The 18,998-nt window shown below is 40.0% G+C and overlaps 1 protein-coding gene across 1 annotated transcript; it reads right to left on the bottom strand.

The window, feature by feature from the left end:
* Positions 1 to 2,450: 2,450 nt before the first annotated feature.
* On the bottom strand, positions 2,451 to 18,703 carry LOC111839138 (adhesion G protein-coupled receptor F5-like). The gene is made up of 17 exons (XM_023802780.2): positions 18,664 to 18,703; positions 17,974 to 18,015; positions 16,733 to 16,777; positions 16,373 to 16,405; positions 15,534 to 15,640; positions 15,212 to 15,270; positions 14,827 to 14,972; positions 14,141 to 14,341; positions 10,760 to 10,981; positions 10,229 to 10,381; positions 9,813 to 9,988; positions 5,702 to 5,866; positions 4,022 to 5,353; positions 3,775 to 3,816; positions 3,609 to 3,668; positions 3,300 to 3,360; positions 2,451 to 3,030 (listed from the first exon to the last, which is right to left on the bottom strand). Exons 5-17 carry the CDS (start codon positions 15,624 to 15,626, stop codon positions 2,966 to 2,968), a joined length of 2,775 nt encoding a protein of 924 aa, XP_023658548.2. The 5' UTR covers positions 15,627 to 15,640; positions 16,373 to 16,405; positions 16,733 to 16,777; positions 17,974 to 18,015; positions 18,664 to 18,703; the 3' UTR covers positions 2,451 to 2,965.
* Between the last annotated feature and the right edge of the window lie 295 nt (positions 18,704 to 18,998).

The raw sequence follows: 18,998 nt of genomic DNA, 5'->3' as shown, positions 1-18,998 counted from the left end.
ACTGTTGCAGTAAACTGGCTTTTGGGTTATTTAGTTGTTTCAAATTATATTCATTAGTTGAGCATGAGCAGTTTTATTGGTTTAAATTGCAAAAATCTAATGTATTAGATTGAGTACTTTAAGTTGAACTGACTTGAAAAAAATATATTAACCAAACATAAAACAGGTTCCAATGGTAATATAAGTTTTTTAGTACTCTAAAGAAGGCAACTTGAAATATTACAGTTGAATCTTGCTATTTAAAAAAGTTAATGAAAACATTAACTCTTAAAATGTCACCTAAACAAGGCAGGTTTATTTAAATTTAATTTGACTCCTCAAACAAAGTTGACTAAACCTCTGCACCTATGTTAATCAAACTTGCAAAATAGTGTTGACAATTTAACAATCTAAGTTTATTGAAACTTTGTACCTAGGTTAATCTAACTTGTATTAGTGTTGCCTTAAGTCTTAAGTCAAAGTTAGCTGAACCTCTGTCTATAGGTTTGTTGAACTTTTGTAACTGAGTTGACTTAACTCAAAAATGTATTGCAGCATGTTGCCTTGAATTTTTGAGTTGGCTGAACATTTTTTTTTACAGTGTACACAGAAGATAAAGAAGCCAACGGAGAATAACCATTCATCAACAAAATGACAAAATCCAAACCCATTCATTTTTGGACTGACGAAGAACTAGAGTTCATGCTGTGTCAGCTGAAAGGATTATATTCTGAAATACATGGATGGTCAAAAAATACGTAATGGAGACCTGTTTAAACAAGTGGCGAAACAGCTGGAAGATGCTGGATTTAAAATGAGTCCCAAGCAAATCCATGTTCAGTGGAAGCACCTGAAACAGGTCTACGAGTGGCCACAATCCAGTTTCTTGCCCAAACTCCGAAATATTGAAGGAGCTGTTTGGATGCTGACCATTGTCTCAAGCTGCAAAGCAAATGTTTTTCATGTCATTGTGCGCCTCAGCGGACGAATGCCTGCTGCACTCCAACTTCATCATCTAAGCTGACAATGTGTTAGTTACAGCGATCCCTCAACCTCTGAACCAAGCCCTATGTAACAGATCTGCGGATCGCCCTATTGGCCTAGGCGAATCCTGTGTATTCCATCGTTCGGGATAAATGGGAGTTCGGCAATACTGAGGAAAGCGCAGGAGTAATCTGAATACCAGACTCGAAATCATGACTCAAAAGTTTTTAGTTAAATTGGGGTCAGATATAATTTGGTTTTACCCAGAAGGGTACGTAACTTTGCTGGAGCGCTCGGAAGGACATATGCACATTCATAGCCTTGAATTCCATCATTAGACCAGTGGGCGGCTCCCTACAACCTCAATCTAAAGTGAGGGGAATGTGGAAAAAAAAATCTGCTTGAGACACTTAACTAGGTCTGAAGCCCAGTTCAGTCTGAAATCTACTGGGAAGGTCAAGAAGATCCAGGAAAGACCCAGCATTTCTGACAGAAGCTTTGCTTAAACGCCCAAACTCCGTGTGGCCAGGCGTTCTGATTGGTGAAGTGGCAGGTGCTCTTGTTTTTGCTGTAATTATAACACATAAACCTGGATTATAAACTAACATATGCCCAAAGTCTAGCAACAGTTAGAAATGTCTATTTCATGTTGCGGTTGTATAGATTTATTAATAAGCTTCTGACACTAAGGTTGAATCAGTTTTTTTTTTCCATGTTCAAACAATTTATTGTCAGGTCACAATGGTTTGTAATAAAAATATGTTGCTTTCAAGCTGTATTCTTCACAAAAATGGTGAATTTGGTGTTTTTATTTGCATTACTACCATTATTACCATATATACATCTAAATATTTCATGGTTTTCATCAATTTGCAGAAATATCCTCATAATTTCATTTGATTTCATTCCCTAATATTCATGTATTCAGACATTATTTGCCTTCTCAGCATATTTGGACAGGTACAGTGCATCTTTATATGAATTCTATTGTCACGTCCAGCCCCGCCTTGCTTGTCTGTTCCCTGCGTGTTCCTCGGGCATGGCTTCTACTCAGCCGCGCCTGAAACTTATTAGTCTTACCTCTTGTTCCTGCCCTCTTGTTAACTAACCACAGCTGCCTTGTATTTACTCCTCTGTTAGTTATGTATATTAGTGTCTCTTAGTCCTGTGCTCCCTGTTCAGTCTCTGTTCTCTGTCTGCGTGTGTGATCTTACCTTTTCCCTGCAAACACCCATGCAAGGGGTTCACCCTGATGCACCCTGCATTCGGCTCGTCCTTCTCCCGCTGCCTACCTGACATCCACGGGTACTTTCTTTGACAAAAATTATAATAAATTTTTGCCATCATAACATATAATAAAAATCATTTTATAAATGGTAATGTTATTATTTGGAGCCTCGAAAACTAACAAATTCTACACATTAATGATGCTTTCAGATCTCGAATTTGTCTCCTTATTCATTTAGAAATCTGAAAAGAGACATTCAGACACTTGAATGGTAATAATTTTATTATGCATAGCATTACACAGCCAAAAATATGAAACAGAAAATTGATTATATTATTGACACCATATTTCACTATGAAAATATGCTGATCAATTACCACAATGAGATAAACATATTTCATTATACTTCATCAGGACTGTTCTTGCAGAATTTCCTTAAAAAATGGAGAGAGACTAACATTGCAGCTGGAAGCATAAGTGATTGAATACAGTGTTTGTAAAAAAAAAAAGATAAATTTATAAATATCCAAAGACTCGAAAGTGACAAAAAAATGCTAATTAATTAAGAGCTGATGGGAAAAAATTAAAATATAAAACAAATCCTTTTATTTACTTACATATTTGTTGTAATAATTTATTAGCAGGGTTCCCACGCACCCTTGAAAACCATGGAAAAAAACATGTAAATTGAGAAGAATCAATTTATTATTCTTTTGTAAAACCACATATCTGTCTCTGAGAAATATTCACAGCTTCAGTTGAGCAGCCAGGCAGCTATGAAGTGATAAATGCATCAGAAGCACTCAGATTTGTTGAAGCCTCAGAAACATTATAAAAGTCTGAAAAATAAAGAGCATTGGATGTTACTGCAAACGGCCAATTACACAGATTAAAGTTCACATGTGGCACCAGCATAACAAATAAAATGTTTGCTAGAAACCACTCAACCTGTGTGATTTTCTTTCATTAAACACTGGTGTAAACTGGACATAAGAAGGGATATCTTCTACATCATTATCATACAGACACAAAGCATCCCAATCAGACTATGGAGTAAATCTCAGTAACATTATTACATAGATTATTAGAATGTAGCAATTTAACTTACTCTTTCCCCTTCGCCTAATACGGTCAGCCAGAGAGGACAAAGATGGACCAGCATTTGTGCTCTGTTAGAGAGACAAACCACACATAATTTATCTTGTCTCTGATACTTGAAATTGCAAATTTTGTAACATTAACTTAGAGTAATCCAATTTCTAAATCAAGTATAATAGAGCACTTGGTTTTGTTCTGAGTATATCTCCTCCAGCCATACGAAGTGAGTACAGTATTAAAGAATGTGATTTTGCGTGTCTAAGAAACACTTAAAATGGGACAAGTGAACATTACACTCGAAATGCAATGATGGTGTTACCTTTGTTCGGGAAGACAGCAAAGGCAAAAATGAAAATCTTCCAGCAACAGCTGATCGAATCTGTCCATAAAGAAAAGGGCTCTATCATGTGTGTGTCATACATGCCAATGTATAATAAAGCTCAAATTTCCAATAGTATTCCAAATACAGAAATGTAAGTACTTACTCTGCTGTCTATAAGCGTCCCAAACACTAAAATGAAGCAGCCCTTAAAATAAGTTTTAAAAATTATTGTTAGTATTTATAGGATGCATATGAAAAAAAAGATGGATTTGTATAAATATTTCAGTTAATGACTTAGCTTCTAACTAAAAAAAGTTCCATTGTTTTTGCTGATTTTTGTAAAGTTCATACCATTTAAATGTAATGTCAGAAATCAATAATTGCAGGTATCAATTACTATTTCCACATACCTGAAAGGCATTGAAGATTGTAAATACAATCTGGATTCCAAGATTATCAGGTGCCACCATGGTCCCTATGCCAAGTCCCCAGGTGATGCCAAAGATGGGAGTCAAAACACCGACACACCTTGCGATGACCACCAGAGCATTCTTCTCCTCAGACTGATGGTTCTCACCAACACCCCTCATCAGTAGTTTAACCACAATCACGATTAGAATGAGCAGGTTCACAACGACGATGATCAAGGCCGGAATCACAAATGCCAGGAGGGCCTTAGTCTGGTACCAGTTCAACCAACATACGCCATCTTGCCCAAAGTAGCCATTTTTGGGGGCAGTGACTGCAATGGTGATTATGGCAATGATGAGTGGTGCCCCGTAGCCCACTGAGAAGGCAATGGCCATCATAGTGCTCTTTGACATGTGGGAGAAAACCATCATGGTACGGTAGAAGAGGAAGAGAGCTGAGATCAGCATCCAGAAGAACAAGGCAAGGTAAAAGAAGTGAATGAAGAAGGTTGCAGCACTGCATGCATTCTTTGGTGCGCTCTGGCCTGACACTGCTGCTCCAATTATGAACCATATGTCAGCAATCAGCAGAGACAGAGCAATGTTCACTATAGCGACGTGTCGCATGTGTGACGTGCTGTTCTTAGTGACAACGCTCCACACAAATGCTTCAATTATAAGGCATAAGACCAGGCATCCCATTGATATGCTGACTCCAATATACGTGATGTAATTCAAAAGAACCTCAATGGATTTAGGTACAAAAGGTGACATTAATATGGAAAAGGAAGTCAGGTGGTTACAGGAACAGGTGACCCTGTCATTTGTTTCAGATTGCAGTTCACATCCAGTAGAGTCCCAGCCTCCGATGCCTTCAAAGTTCCAAAAAACACACTGGCTGTTTACCTTTGTTTTGTTTGTTTTATCAAATGTCAGTGAAACATTATTAATGGTTTCGTTTACATAGGCTAACATGACAACTCCATTGATGGAGCTGTCCGTACTGTTTCCAGTGGTCCTGTTAGGTAAGACAAACTGAAGAGTCTTAAAGACGATTGTTGTGATACTCGTGTTGTTGGGAAGACCTTGATTTGGGATGAATATCTGAGATGAAATCATGGGTTCATTGAAAGGGCCTGTTAATGTTGTTTTGATTAACTGAATGTTTGTTGTATTAATTGTAAAGGAATTGCTTGATAGACTGTGTGTAATGTTTTCTATTGATTCCAGTAAAGCAGAGCTTGTGCTTTGGGATCTGTTGTTACTGTTCAGTCCTGTCCAGGATTGCTGAGTTTCAGGTGACACCAAAATTGATACGGTCTCCAAAACACCCTGAATGTATGGGTAAAATCCAATAATTATGTTAAATACATACATGTGTAAATACATATGTTAAGTACATGACTTTAAGATGTAGGGTATACTACTTTTTTCCTGGATTTTTTATGTTATAGTTAAGCACAGTATTTTTTTTATCAGGGTTTGAAATCCTATTTGTATTAAATAAACATCATTTCCTTCATATTTACACAACAGACCATATATGAAAGTAACATGGTGCTAATTATAAAATTAATAATGCGGCGTAGCCATTACAAACCAAATAACTAAGACAGTCTAAACTTACATCCCAATATGATGCCCCCCCCCCTCCAAAAAAACATTGCTGTTTCAACATACCTGCATTGAAGTTTCGCTTATATTTTGTGAAACACTTGCAACTATGCCAAGTATGTTCACAATAGAGGAAATGGTGGCTGATGACTGTGTTATGTCTGATTTATAACTGGTAGTGGTTGTCTTAAGGTCATTCACAAATGATGATACACTAGCTGGACTCAGATTCTGTGGACAGGTAAACAAGAATTAAAAATGAACAGAAGAATTTAAGACAGATTTTTTTAGACAAATGTTCATACCCCTCTCCTGGAGCCGACACCTTATCGTGGTGGAGGGGTTTGCATGTTCCAATGATCCCAGGAGCTAAGTTGCCTGGGGCTTTATGCCACTGGTAGAGTCACCAAAGGCAAACAGGTCCTGGGTAAGGAACCAGACGAAGTGCGGCTCACAAGACCCCTTATGATGAGTTATAACATGGATCCACGATTTCCCTTGCCCGGATGTGGGTCACCGGGGCCCCCCCTGGAGCCAGGCCTGGGGATGGGCCTTGATGGCGAGCGCCTGGTGGCCAGGCCTGCACCCATGGGGCCTGGTCGGGCACAGCCCGAACAAGGCACGTGGGTCCCCCCTCCAATGGGCTCACCACCTGTAGGAGGGGCCATAGGGGTCGGGTGCAGTGCGAGTTGGACAGTGGCCGAAGGCGGGGACCTTGGCGGTCTGATCCTCGGCTGCAGAAGCTAGCTCTAGGGACATGGAATGTCATCTCTGGTGGGGAAGGAGCCTGAGCTGGTGCGCGAGGCAGTGAAGTTCCGACTAGATGTAGTTGGGCTCACCTCGACGCATGGCCTGAGCTCTGGAACCAGTCTCCTCGAAGGGGGTTGGACCCTCTTCCACTCTGGAGTTGCTCACGGGGAGAGGCGCCGAGCTGGTGTGGGCATACTTATTGCCCCCTGGCTGGGCGCCTGTACATTGGGGTTTACCGCGGTGGACGAGAGGGTAGCCTCCCTTCATCTTCGGGTGGGGGGATGGGTCCTGATGCGCCAAACGGCAGTTCAGAATACCCACCCTTTTTGGAGTCCTTGGAAGGGGTGTTGGAGAGCGCTCCTCCCGGGGACTCTCTTGTTCTGCTGGGGGACTTCAATGCTCACGTGGGCAATGACAGTGAGACCTGGAGGGGCGTGATTGGGAGGAAAGCCCCCCCGATCGGAAGCCGAGTGGTGTTTTGTTATTGGACTTCTGTGCTCGTCACGGATTGTCCATAATGAGCACCATGTTCAAGCATAAAGGTGTCCATATGTGCACTTGGCACCAGGACACCCTAGGCCGCAGTTCGATGATCGACTTTGTGGTCGTGTCATCGGACTTGCGGCCGCATGTATTGGACACTCAGGTGAGGAGAGGGGCGGAGCTGTCAACCGATCACCACCTGGTGGTGAGTTGGCTCCGCTGGTGGGGGAGGAAGCCGGTCAGACCTGGTAAACCCAAGCGTATATTGCGGGTCTGCTGGGAACTTCTGGCGGAATCCCCTGTCAGGGGGAGTTTCAACTCCTACCCCCGGCAGAACTTTGCCCATGTCCCGGGGGAGGTGGGGGACATTGAGTCCGAATGGGCCATGTTCCGCGCCTCCATTGTCGAGGCGGCTGACCGGAGCTGTGGCAGTAAGGCGGTCGGTGCTTGTCGAGGTGGCAATCCCCGAACCCGCTGGTGGACACCGGCGGTGAGGGATGCCGTCAAGCTGAACATGGAGTCCTATCAGGCCATTTTGGCCTGTGGGACTCCGGAAGCAGCTGATAAGTATCGGCGGGCCAAGCGGAACGCGGCTTTGGCGGTCGCTGAGGCAAAAACTCGGGTATGGGAGGAGTTTAGCGAGGCCATGGAGAACGACTTCCGGATGGCTTCGAAGAGATCCTGGTCCACCATCCGGCGTCTCAGAGCGGGAAAGCAGTGCAGCATCAATACTGTTTATGGTGGGGATGGTGCACTGTTGACCTCAGCTTGGGATGTTGTGGGTCGATGGAGGGAATACTTCGAAGACCTCCTCAATCCCACCGACACGCCTTCCAATGAGGAAGCAGAGTCTGGGGACTTGGATGTGGACTCGCCTATCTCTGGGGCAGAGGTTGCTGAGGTGGTTAAAAAGCTCCTCAGTGGCCAGGCCTCGGGGGTGGATGAGATCCACCCGGAGTTCCTCAAGCCTCTGGATGTTGCGGGGCTGTCTTGGTTGACATGCATCTGCAGCATCGCATGGACATCGGGGGCGGTGCCTCTGGATTGGCAGAACGGGGTGGTGGTCCCCCTCTTCAAGAAGGGGGACCGGAGGGACACTCCTCAGCCTCCCTGGTAAGGTCTATTCGGGGGTGCTGGAGAGGAGGGTCCGTCGGATAGTCGATCCTCGGATTCAGGAGGAGCAGTGTGGTTTTCGCCCTGGCTGTGGAACAGTGGACCAGCTCTATACTCTCGGCAGGGTCCTTGAGGGTGCGTGGGAGTTTGCCCAACCAGTCTACATGTGCTTTGTATCATTCGACCGCGTCCCTCGGGGAGTCCTGTGGGAAGTGCTCCGGGAGTATGGGGTGCCGGGCTGCCTTATAAGGGCTGTTCGGTCCCTGTACAACCGGTGTCAGAGCTTGGTCCGCATTGCCGGCAGTAAGTCGGACTCGTTCCCGGTGAGGGTTGGACTCCGCCAGGGCTGCCCTTTATCACCAATTCTGTTCATAACTTTTATGGACAGAATTTCTAGGCGCAGCCAGGGCGTTGAGGGTGTCCGGATTGGTGACCTCAGGATTAGGTCTCTGCTTTTTGCAGATGATGTGGTTCTGTTGGCCTCATCAGACCATGACCTTCGGCTCTCACTGGAGCAGTTCGCAGCCGAGTGTGAAGCGGCTGGAATGAAAATCAGCACCTCCAAATCCGAGACCATGGTCCTCTGCCGGAAAAGGGTGGAGTGCTCTCTCTGGGTTAGGTCCTTCCCCAAGTGGAGGAGTTTAAGTATCTTGGGGTCTTGTTCACGAGTGAGGGAAGGATGGAACGGGAGATCGATAGGCGGATTGGTGCGGCGTCAGCAGTGATGCGGGCGCTGCATCGGTCTGTCCTGGTGAAGAAGGAGCTGAGCCAAAAGGCAAAGCTCTTGATTTACCAGTCGATCTACATTCCTACCCTCACCTATGGTCACGAGCTGTGGGTAGTGACCGAAAGAACGAGATCGTGAGTGCAAGCGGCCGAAATGAGTTTTCTCCGCAGGGTGGCTGGGCTCTCCCTTAGAGATATGGTGAGGAGCTCGGTATTCGGGAGGGACTCAGAGTAGAGCCGGGCATCTGCTTAGGACGCCTCCTGGACGCCTCCCTGGTAAGGTGTTCTGGGCATGTCCCACTGGGAGGAGGCCCTGGGGAAGACCCAGGACACGCTGGAGGGACTATGTCTCTCCGCTGGCCTGGGAACGCCTCGGGATTCCCCCAGAGGAGCTGGAAGAAGTGGCCGGGGAGAGGGAAGTCTGAGTTTCCCTACTGAGACTGCTGCCCCCGCGACCCGACCTCGGATAAGCGGAAGCTAATGGATGGATGGATGGATGGATGTTCATACCAAGATACCAAGTACCAATGTTTTGGAATAGTCAGTAACTACCAATTCATTGAGTGTACAAACAGTATGATTTGTAGAAAAAAACACAGACTCACATATTGCTTAATTTAACTTAATCTGTTGATAACGGCGACATTATAATGTTTCCATAACTTAAACTTGGAATTTTAAATGACCATTTTTAAAATTGATAACAGATAACAGAAAAGTCAGTGAACTAACAATATAGCAATTATTTCCTTTAAAATGAATTTTAGACAAAACATCAGATTCTTTCCCTATAATTAGTTTCCTTGAAATGCAATATATAATGTAAACTTAACCTATATGAAATGACACAGTGGCTGAGTGGATAGTACTGCTACTTCACATCTACAGGGCTAGGAAATCAAATCACATCTACGCCCTGTGTGTATGGAGTCTGCATGTTCTCCTTATCACTGTATTATCATGCATGATGTGTGGAAACATATTGTAGTTCTTCAGAATGACACAATGTACATATGATTAATGTACTCTATCACCTTATACTGGCTAAGCAGTATGACAACAGGTGGGTGGATGAATGATTAGTATTCAAAATGTGCTACAGTACCTGAGAAAACAACGCCAATGTATTTACTGCGCTGAAGACACAGTTGTCCTCCTGAATGTTCCAATTTGGCTTTGCACAAATTGCAGTCCTGTTGCCTGTAAAATTGGCTGGGCAAAGTACAGTTGATATATTTCCATTCATACCAGTACCGTATGTTGGGTCATTACAGTCAGGCACTGGAATAAATACATGTGAAGATGGATTAGGGCTTTAAGATGCTTAAAGTTGGATTAATGTTTTAAGATTAGTGAAGCAAAGTCATGTTTCCACTGGGATTACATAATTTTTTACAAATGCAGCCAATGGACAAAATGCATTGTATTGTGCATTTTTAACAAAGGGAATGAAAATTCATTTTGAATAGGGCTGCATTCTGAATAGGGCCGCTTGTCTTAAAACACTCATTAACCTCGTACCTCCACTGAAAAACATTAGCGTTACATTATCTGTCAATGTTTGAGTTGTAGATGCTTTCTTGACAATCACTTGGCATGTGAGTTCCTTTGTATTACATTGCTTTGGTACTGGGTATGCAGCACTGACACAAAGCATGTTTGTTGTGGTCTGTACTGTAAAACGAAAAACATCAAATGTACAATATTCAACTGCAATATTAAACATATCAAATATTCAAACAAATACTTTTGTCACATTTACATACATTTTTAAACTTTGAGTGACACAATGTCTTTTTTTACATTGAGTTTATTTGTTACTGTTTAAAAGGATAATCTTATTGAAAATTTATTATCCAGATGCAGACCAGCTTTACATGCAGAGTACCTGGATATTAAATCAGTTTAAACATCTTTTAAAGAAATTTATGCATACAATAATGTAAAATAATATTGATGCCCATGTAAATTACATGTCCATAGAGCAATGTACAGGAACTTGCCAAGGGACAATAAAACAAATATATATTTATTTGAAATTGTAAAAATTACCAGAGGGTATTTCAACAGAACCGTCCATCCATTTTGCTGTAACGTTGTTAATTAGGTAGTATGTAACACAACACTCCAATGGGATATTTTCATTTGCTCCACATCGAACATTAATTGCTAATTTATTCAGCTGAATAATGGGAGGAATGACATCTGTCACTGAAATGGATTCCTCGTGGGTGAATGTCAAGAACGACTGAGTCATTGTGAACGTGTATATTCCTAGATTATAAAGAGAAAAACAATGTCAAAAAACACGGATATTATTCACAATCAACAGCAGATAAAAGTATTACCAAGCACCTTAGCCAGGGAGCTCATTTATAAAATATAAATTTTAACTTTTCACATTGATGTATTCCTGAAGGCCGGGTTTCCAAATCAGCTTTTTATTTCATAATGCTTATTTTCATAATAATGGTGCGCTCTGTCAGTCACTGTCAGGGGGGTGGAATATTCGAGCTTGTGATTGGATAAAGTGTTTCCGCGAAAACAGTTTAAATTTACACAAATTTGGAGTTTCATTGGTTAAGATTAAAATTTGAAATATTATCAGATGGCAACCAATATAATGCAGTACAGACTGAACCCTTGAATAGATCAGTATTAGTCTGGGTATATCTTGGTACTGAAAGACCTTTTTTAACATGTACATTTGTACCATGTAGACGTGGTATAGAAAATGCATGTCTCCTTGGGTTTTTTTAAACGGGAATGTTTACCATGTCTAGAGGGTGAAAAATGCCATGTGGAGATGTTTTCTATCTCGTACAGTATACCCCGACGGCTAGTGTTGGGGAGTAAGGAGTTACATTACATAACGCCGTTACATGTAATTACAATATTTTTTTTATTATAATCCGTTACAGTTACAGTACTAGAGTAACTCTAGAGTAGTAAAAGTGTAATTAAATTACAGTTACTTATGGAAATATTCATGATTACAATTTAGTTACAGTACATCATAAGACTGCATGCAAAACCTTGCTAATATCTTTAATAACAGTATTTTTATTGCTTTTCAAAACATCCTCCTTTGCTATTTCCCTCCATAGCCGAAAGTTTGAAACTATTCAATACTTATGATTGTTTATCCTGTCGCGTCTACATTTGCAGCCAATTCTGCTAATTAACTTGCCGGAGCGGTCTGAGTTTCTGTTGCAGGCAATGGCAGACAAGAAAAGGAATGTATTCCATTGCTGGAAATATAAAAAAAAATTCCGATATATTACAGAACAAAGGCACAAATTTAACTATGCAATGCAGTGCGTGTTTACCGACTGTAAAGATGTTGTCTAAACAGGACACATCTAGAGGTAAGTGCAGCTTATTGTAACTGCAAACAGTCATATTAAATGTAGCACCCTTTCCCCGGATACTGCGATTAAGAGAGGGGCCCTGAGTACGTTCCACACCGGCTCGTCGTTTACATCACCCTGCGTACCATCCAAAACCGTAAGAAACACAATTACCAATCGATCGAATGCAAACTCCCTGGATTTTTCATTAACAATAGATATATTAAATCAACCAAAGCAATATATATACATATCCCAACCCCAATGAGTTCAAATAACTGAGTATTTACAAAACACAAAAATAAACATGTCGCTCTATGTCCATGAAATAAGTCAAAAGAATGGAAAACAGGGGAAAACGGTTGCAGGCCTGTTTCGGTGCTCGGGAGCGGTGACTTGGTGCTTATTTGATGCCAGAGGAAACCCCAAGCTTCTCCGGTAACTTGGGGCGCTGTCCGGATTATCTCCTTGGAAGCAACTCCTGGGAGTAGGTTCTCTGACAATCCGGTCAATTCCTTACTTTTCCGTCGCTGGAAACAAACTACATTTGCTCCGCTATTCTACACATCCAACTACTGACTTCCTTTACATCCTCTACAGCTTCCCAGGACTTTTCAAACCACTTCCTATATCTGCTATGCTGAGTAATGAATCACAAAGGATTAGCAAATCACAGGCTCAGTCCCACCAACCTCAAAGTGATTGACAGAGCGCTCTGGCATCATGAAATAAACAGCTGGTTTATAGAACCGTCATTCAGAAATACATCAATGTAAAAAGCTGAACTTTATTGTGAAATATAGTTTAATTAATTAAGTTGAAATATAATATCTAATGAAAATCACAAAATTATTGCAAAATACAATTTAATGATTATACATAGTAGACACACTTATAGTATACAATATTATGAAATGTGATACCTTTTATTTAATTATTTAAAAATAAAACAATAAAATTATTGAAATATTTGCTCATTTATTTACAAAGATATATATTTAAATATTTCACTTTAAGTATTATGGCATTCCATATATTACATCCTATTACTAACATACTATAAAAGTTATCAGTTTTGCTAAACACCTGTCAACAAAATTTTTAGATTTTCAGAAATGACCGATAATTAAATTTGTAGTACTTGGATAAAGCTGAGTAAGGAGGATGAAACGTGACATAATCGTAAATAAAAAATGAATAGAGATATAAATTTATTTAATTTCCAATTCCAAAGATTTATAGAAACATAAATTTATTTTGAAATGTTTTTATTATTCCAAAGATTTTTTTTTAATTGTGTTTTTTTATTCCAGTTTAATTCCACATCTGTATGTAAATGAGTTGGGCAGCCTTAAGCCTTTTTTCTAAAGCACTATTGCCCAGGGGGGACTTTGCTGATCTCTGCTCCATTACCTTTTAACATGTTCATCAACATGAACAGTGCACATATTGACATAGTTTTGGCACCATAAATATGAACGGTATAGAAATCTCACGACTTGGAAAGTCATGCAGTGCGAACTTAGCATTACTAACATGTCAGCTAAAACTTCTACTCATCCAAACAAGGCCAAGGTCATGGAGTGCAGATCAGCTTAGTCTGCTGGCCAGTAGTGCCTTAGAGAAAGGATTAGGGCTGCCCAACTCATTTACAAAGAGATGAATAAAAAAAAGAAAAAAAAAACAATAATAAAAAATCTTTAGAATAAAATACAATTTTAGATAAATTTTTGGAATCTAATAAATAAATACATTTATTTTTCTATAAATCTTTGGAATATAATTTTTTTTTCTATAAATCTTTGGAATGAAAAAATATGTAAATACATTTTTCTATTGATTGATTTATTTATGATTATGTCACGTTTCATCCTCCATAGCTGAGCCCATGCAATCTGGAAAATGGGTTATTGGATGTTTCACAGCAACATAAAAGTAAATGAAAAGTTTTGGTAGACAGAGTATACCGGGTTAGTCACCATTTAATACCATCACTATTGCCACTCTTTATTGTACATTAATACTCACTGATGACTCACTGATTTATTTTAACCTAAAAATAATAAGTTGGTTATCTGCTTACCATTGTCACCACCGCTCATGTCCTGAACAGTCAGTGTGGGAGGTGAATTGGTGATTGAATACTTTGCATTGTTTGACACCGGCAGACCATTCACGGACCATGACCCAGTTCCCATTTGCATAGTTACTGGAACCACACAAGTCAGCTGCAAAGTGGAACCAGGATATATAATATCATAGTTCTTTATAAAAGGCTGATTTCCTTAAAGAAATAAGGAGGGGAGAAGCTGTTAGCATGCAATCATACAGTAACAATCAGAGCTGCTGGTGCGTCGCACAAACCCCCCAGCATCCAGCATCCCTGGAGTAGCTGGGGTTAATAGTCTTGCTCAAAGGGTCGACAGTGATATGGTTACTCTGTTGGACATGGGATCTAAACCAACAACCATCTGGACACAACATACCTCTGAATAATTAAGAGAATTATGACAACTGTTCTGTGCCTTGTGCTAACACAGAGTCTTTTTTCTGCCATCAAAATAGCAAAATGGATTTGGACATGCCCATAAATGTTTCTTGCATCTTGGCTTTATGCTTTGCTTTAGATTGTCAGATAGAGACAGGCTTAGGGCGTTAGATAGAGCCTAAGTCTTCACCTTAGTCAACAAAGTTCCAATTACTTCAAGTGAAACTTGGTATATCTGTCTGCAGTGACAAACCATTTAGTGCCTGTGATTTTCATCCTACCTTGAACAACTCCACCGAAGGAACTTCGGTCAACACTGTAACCCTGGGCCTGAAGATCCACTGCAACCTGACTGTTCAGTGTGGCAATTGCAGTGGAATTCACACTGTTTGCCTCCAGTACAAAGTCTGTAATCACACTGCCACTCCTGTCAAACAACATATAGGAATATCGTCTAAATTACAGAAATAATAATGTGTTTTGAGTATTTATAAAAATGTATGTTATTTTTCTTAAATCGCCTACTGCTATATTTGCACTAATAGTATTAGTATTTTCAACTACTATTGAGACTATTACTACTACTATTCTACTAATAATAATGATAAAGAACAGCAAAAACAAGCAGCCTACCTAAATATATTGTGTTTTAAGGAGAAAACTTACCTGAAGCCAAGGACATAGACTCTAACAAAACCATTTAATTTTTTGTAATTTGCAGTGAGCTGGGTAAAAGAACAAATCTTATGTTAATTAAAATGCCTGCTTAGTAAACTGCTTTTGGCAGCCTCTTCAAACAGTAAATTGATATGTACTTTGTTGATAACATGCTGCTCTTCAGTTGTATAGCAGAGTAATACACAGAATTATAAACTGATAGGTTTGCTTAAAAATGGATAAAATATAAATTACACCAAAAATTATATTTAAGGTAATGTGTGTATTGTATATATCTGAATGTTGGAACTATTTAAGAACATATACTTACAGTTGCTTCCATGTCTGATTTAAATATGTTGAACATTGAGCTTGAAGAATTAGCCAAATCTTGGTTAAAGTCACGTAGAATTTTAAACAACATTTTCAGGGTAAATGCTTTAAAAGGATGAAAGACAAATGGTAATTAATTGAGAATAAATACTTAAAAAAAAAATCAAGAAATTGTTTTGCGTGATCAGCTACCATTAGGAAATGCATACATGTAATCAGAGTAGATAGAGTTTGATGTTTGGGGTGGGGAGCACCTTAAAAATTTAAATGTCTATTTTTTGGGAGGTGGGGGGGCAAGAAAGGCAAATTAAATGTTGCGGGTACATGTCCCCCTGTCCCTCATGGTTCCTAAATCATTTACACTTACATTTACATTTACAGCATTTGGCAGACGCCCTTAGCCAGAGCGACTTACATCCCTGCGTTAAGTTTAACCTAACGGTAAAACCTGAAAAATTACAAAGAATTGGGGTCTCCTTAAACTTGCCAGGCAGGGAAAGGGTCCCCCATGATACACTATGACATTTTGCTGACTGGGAGAGGAATTCCCCCAGAGATTGCAGATAACCTGTATCATTTGCTGTCATGGCAAAACTGGCCAAAAACCAAGAATCTCATGGGTAAAACAGAGATACATTTAAACAAACCCTGTTGCTCATTCATTGTGTTTTTCGAAAGGTTCAAGAAGCTTATTTGTCACATTAAACAGTTAAACATGTACTACATGCAATGAAATGTAACATTGAATCACTCCTGAGACTGCAGTGGTTTATATAAAAACAAATAACTAAAAAGCTAAAATTAAAACGAAAACTCAAGGAGAATAATGGTACATACCAGGATTTGGACTTGTGGTGGAGGGCAAAACTCCTAAAGGAAGGAAGAAAAATGATATCAAGTGACGTTATTTGTTTTACAATATACAAAGACAAAAAGGATAACTGTATGATTAGCGAGAAGGAAATTCTAGGTAGTTCTGTTGGGAATAGAAGAAGTCTAGATAGTAGCTGCCTGTGTCTGTCTCAATCAGTTTGTGCATTTTAGTAGATCACCCACAGAACTGGGAAATCCCACTGGAGTTTTTATTTTGATTGCGTCCGCAGACTACTGTACACTGTTTAGCAAATCTGGCCCTAAGTGTACTGATTCAGATGATCTGGGAATCAAACACAGGATCTGATGAAGACTGATACATACCAACTGTTGTCTTAGCTTTTGGAGTGGTTCTGGTTGTCACTGGAGCTACAGAAGACAAAGGACAACTGGAAGATTAGCTAAGAGGAAATTCTAGGTAGTTCAATGGTTGTGGAGGGAAGAGGGAATTTCAGGTTAGCTATGAACATTATCAGACATTACCTGCTGAAAAAATGTGTTACATTTAGGAGTATTTTGGTGGAAGAAAAAAAACATAAAATTGCGCTGATACAAGTCAAGAGGATATTTCATGCAGGAGGAATTCATAGACAAATGAAATATCTTTTTAGATGAGAATGTTCCCAAATTCTGCATATCCAATGTTTCACTTTCCTTTAATTCAATGACTAAGGAATAATATGGCAAATGTGAAACAATTGGAATGACCGGGTAGTTTACAGAGGGGGGTGGAAGAAACTAGGGAGGGAAGGAATAAAAATGTATCAAATTCTGCAAGCCTACTCATTCATGCTGTATTAATATAATGAAACAGACTGATAAGGGAATGAATCAGAGAACATGAGTTTACTTCAGTGGGAGAAGATACAGAAGACAGGAAGAAGAAAGTGTTATTTAACAAGTCACAAAATAACACAAACACAAGGGGATATTCCAGGCCCCTGTAGCCATTGCTGCAAATAAACCTAAATTGCTGCTTTTCTGAAAAAGTTAGTGAATTCCGCATACACATTATTTGATCATTGTTTAGGGTGAGATTACTTAATGGTTTATGCCAGCACAGACCCTCTTTTGGTGTTAAAATGACAGAAAAATGATGCAAGAATTTTCGGGATTTACTTAAGCTGCGTAGTGAAAATTTAGTGGTGGAAAGGTGTTGACATGGTTAATTTTGTGACTGACCAAACTGCATAGGGATTTGTAGGAGTTCTCATGCAAAGCACAAAGTTTGGGGAAAAAGAGTATTTAAATGAATCACGCAACATGATTTACTAAGCTTTGCGGTAGGCAATTTACTGTAAATTCCACAATTAATCCCAAAAAAAGCATGACTTACTTTGCGTTTCCCTTGGTAGAATGGAAGTGTCATTATTTCAATGAACTGCTTGTGCCTGTATTCATAGGTTTGTGCATATATAGTAGATCTCCCATAGAAATTCAACAGGCGCTTCTTTTTTAATTGCATTCTCATGCTAACTTGCCCTGCTTAATAAATCTGGCCCTAAATGTACTGATTCAGATGATCTGCCAATCAATCATAGAATCTGCTGAAGATGGATACATACCAGTTGTTGGCTTAGCTTTTGGAGTGGTGTTTCTAACAAAACCTACAGAAGACAGAAAGGACCATTGGATGATTAGCTAAAAGGAAATTCTAGGTAGTTCAATGGTTGCGGAGGGAAGAGAGAAATTCAGGTGAGCAATGAATATTATCAGATGTTACTTGCTGAAAAAAAATGTTTTCAAAAACTGTACCTGCTGAACAAACCCTCGACTGGTGCAAAAACAATGCAAGAATTTTCGGGACTTACTGAAGCTGCGCCGTGAAAAATTAGTGTTGGAAACGTATTGACACAGGTCATTTTGGGACTGAACATATTGTATATGCATTTGCAAGAATTTTCTTTCAAAGCTCAAAATTTGGGGGAAGAGAGTATTTAAAATCAATCTCGCAATGTGATTTACGAAGGTATGCAGTAGGCAATTTACTGCAAAGTGCGCTATTATGGAGCGCCAAATAAAAAATGACTTATTTTGCGTTTCCCTTGGTAGAATGTGTGTGTCATTATTTAACTGAACTGCCTTCATCAGTTTACACATTTTAGAGCATGCAGAGAACTGGCCAATCACACTGGAGTTTTTATTTTGATTGCGTCCGCAGACTACTGTACACTGTTTAGCAAATCTGGCCCTAAATGTACTGACTCAGATGATCTGGGAATCAAACACAGGATCTGATGAAGACTGATACATACCAACTGTTGTCTTAGCTTTTGGAGTGGTTCTGGTTGTCACTGGAGCTACAGAAGACAAAGGACAACTGGAAGATTAGCTAAGAGGAAATTCTAGGTAGTTCAATGGTTGCGGAGGGAAGAGGGAATTTCAGGTTAGCTATGAACATTATCAGACATTACCTGCTGAAAAAATGTGTTACATTTAGGAGTATTTTGGTGGAAGAAAAAAACATAAAAAAATTGTGCTGATACAAGTCAAGAGGATATTTCATGCAGGAGGAATTCATAGACAAATCAAATGTCTTTTTAGATGAGAATGTTCTCAAATTCTCCATATCCAATGTTTCACTTTCCTT

This window comes from Paramormyrops kingsleyae, chromosome 19 (assembly GCF_048594095.1).
Source record: "Paramormyrops kingsleyae isolate MSU_618 chromosome 19, PKINGS_0.4, whole genome shotgun sequence".
Taxonomy (NCBI): domain Eukaryota; kingdom Metazoa; phylum Chordata; class Actinopteri; order Osteoglossiformes; family Mormyridae; genus Paramormyrops; species Paramormyrops kingsleyae.
The sequence above is the reverse complement of the archived record's forward strand: the minus strand, read 5'-3'. Positions and strand labels throughout refer to the sequence as shown.

Bases quoted from the DNA above. Each gene is read 5' to 3' on its own strand.
- LOC111839138 (XM_023802780.2), bottom strand. From the start codon at position 15,626: ATGTTGTTTAAAATTCTACGTGACTTTAACCAAGATTTGGCTAATTCT. The intron at 14,342-14,826 runs GTAGGATGAAAA...TATTTCTTTAAG, and splicing joins CTTCGGTGGAGTTGTTCAAG to GAAATCAGCCTTTTATAAAG. The intron at 10,982-14,140 runs GTAAGCAGATAA...TTTATAATCTAG, and splicing joins CATGAGCGGTGGTGACAATG to GAATATACACGTTCACAATG.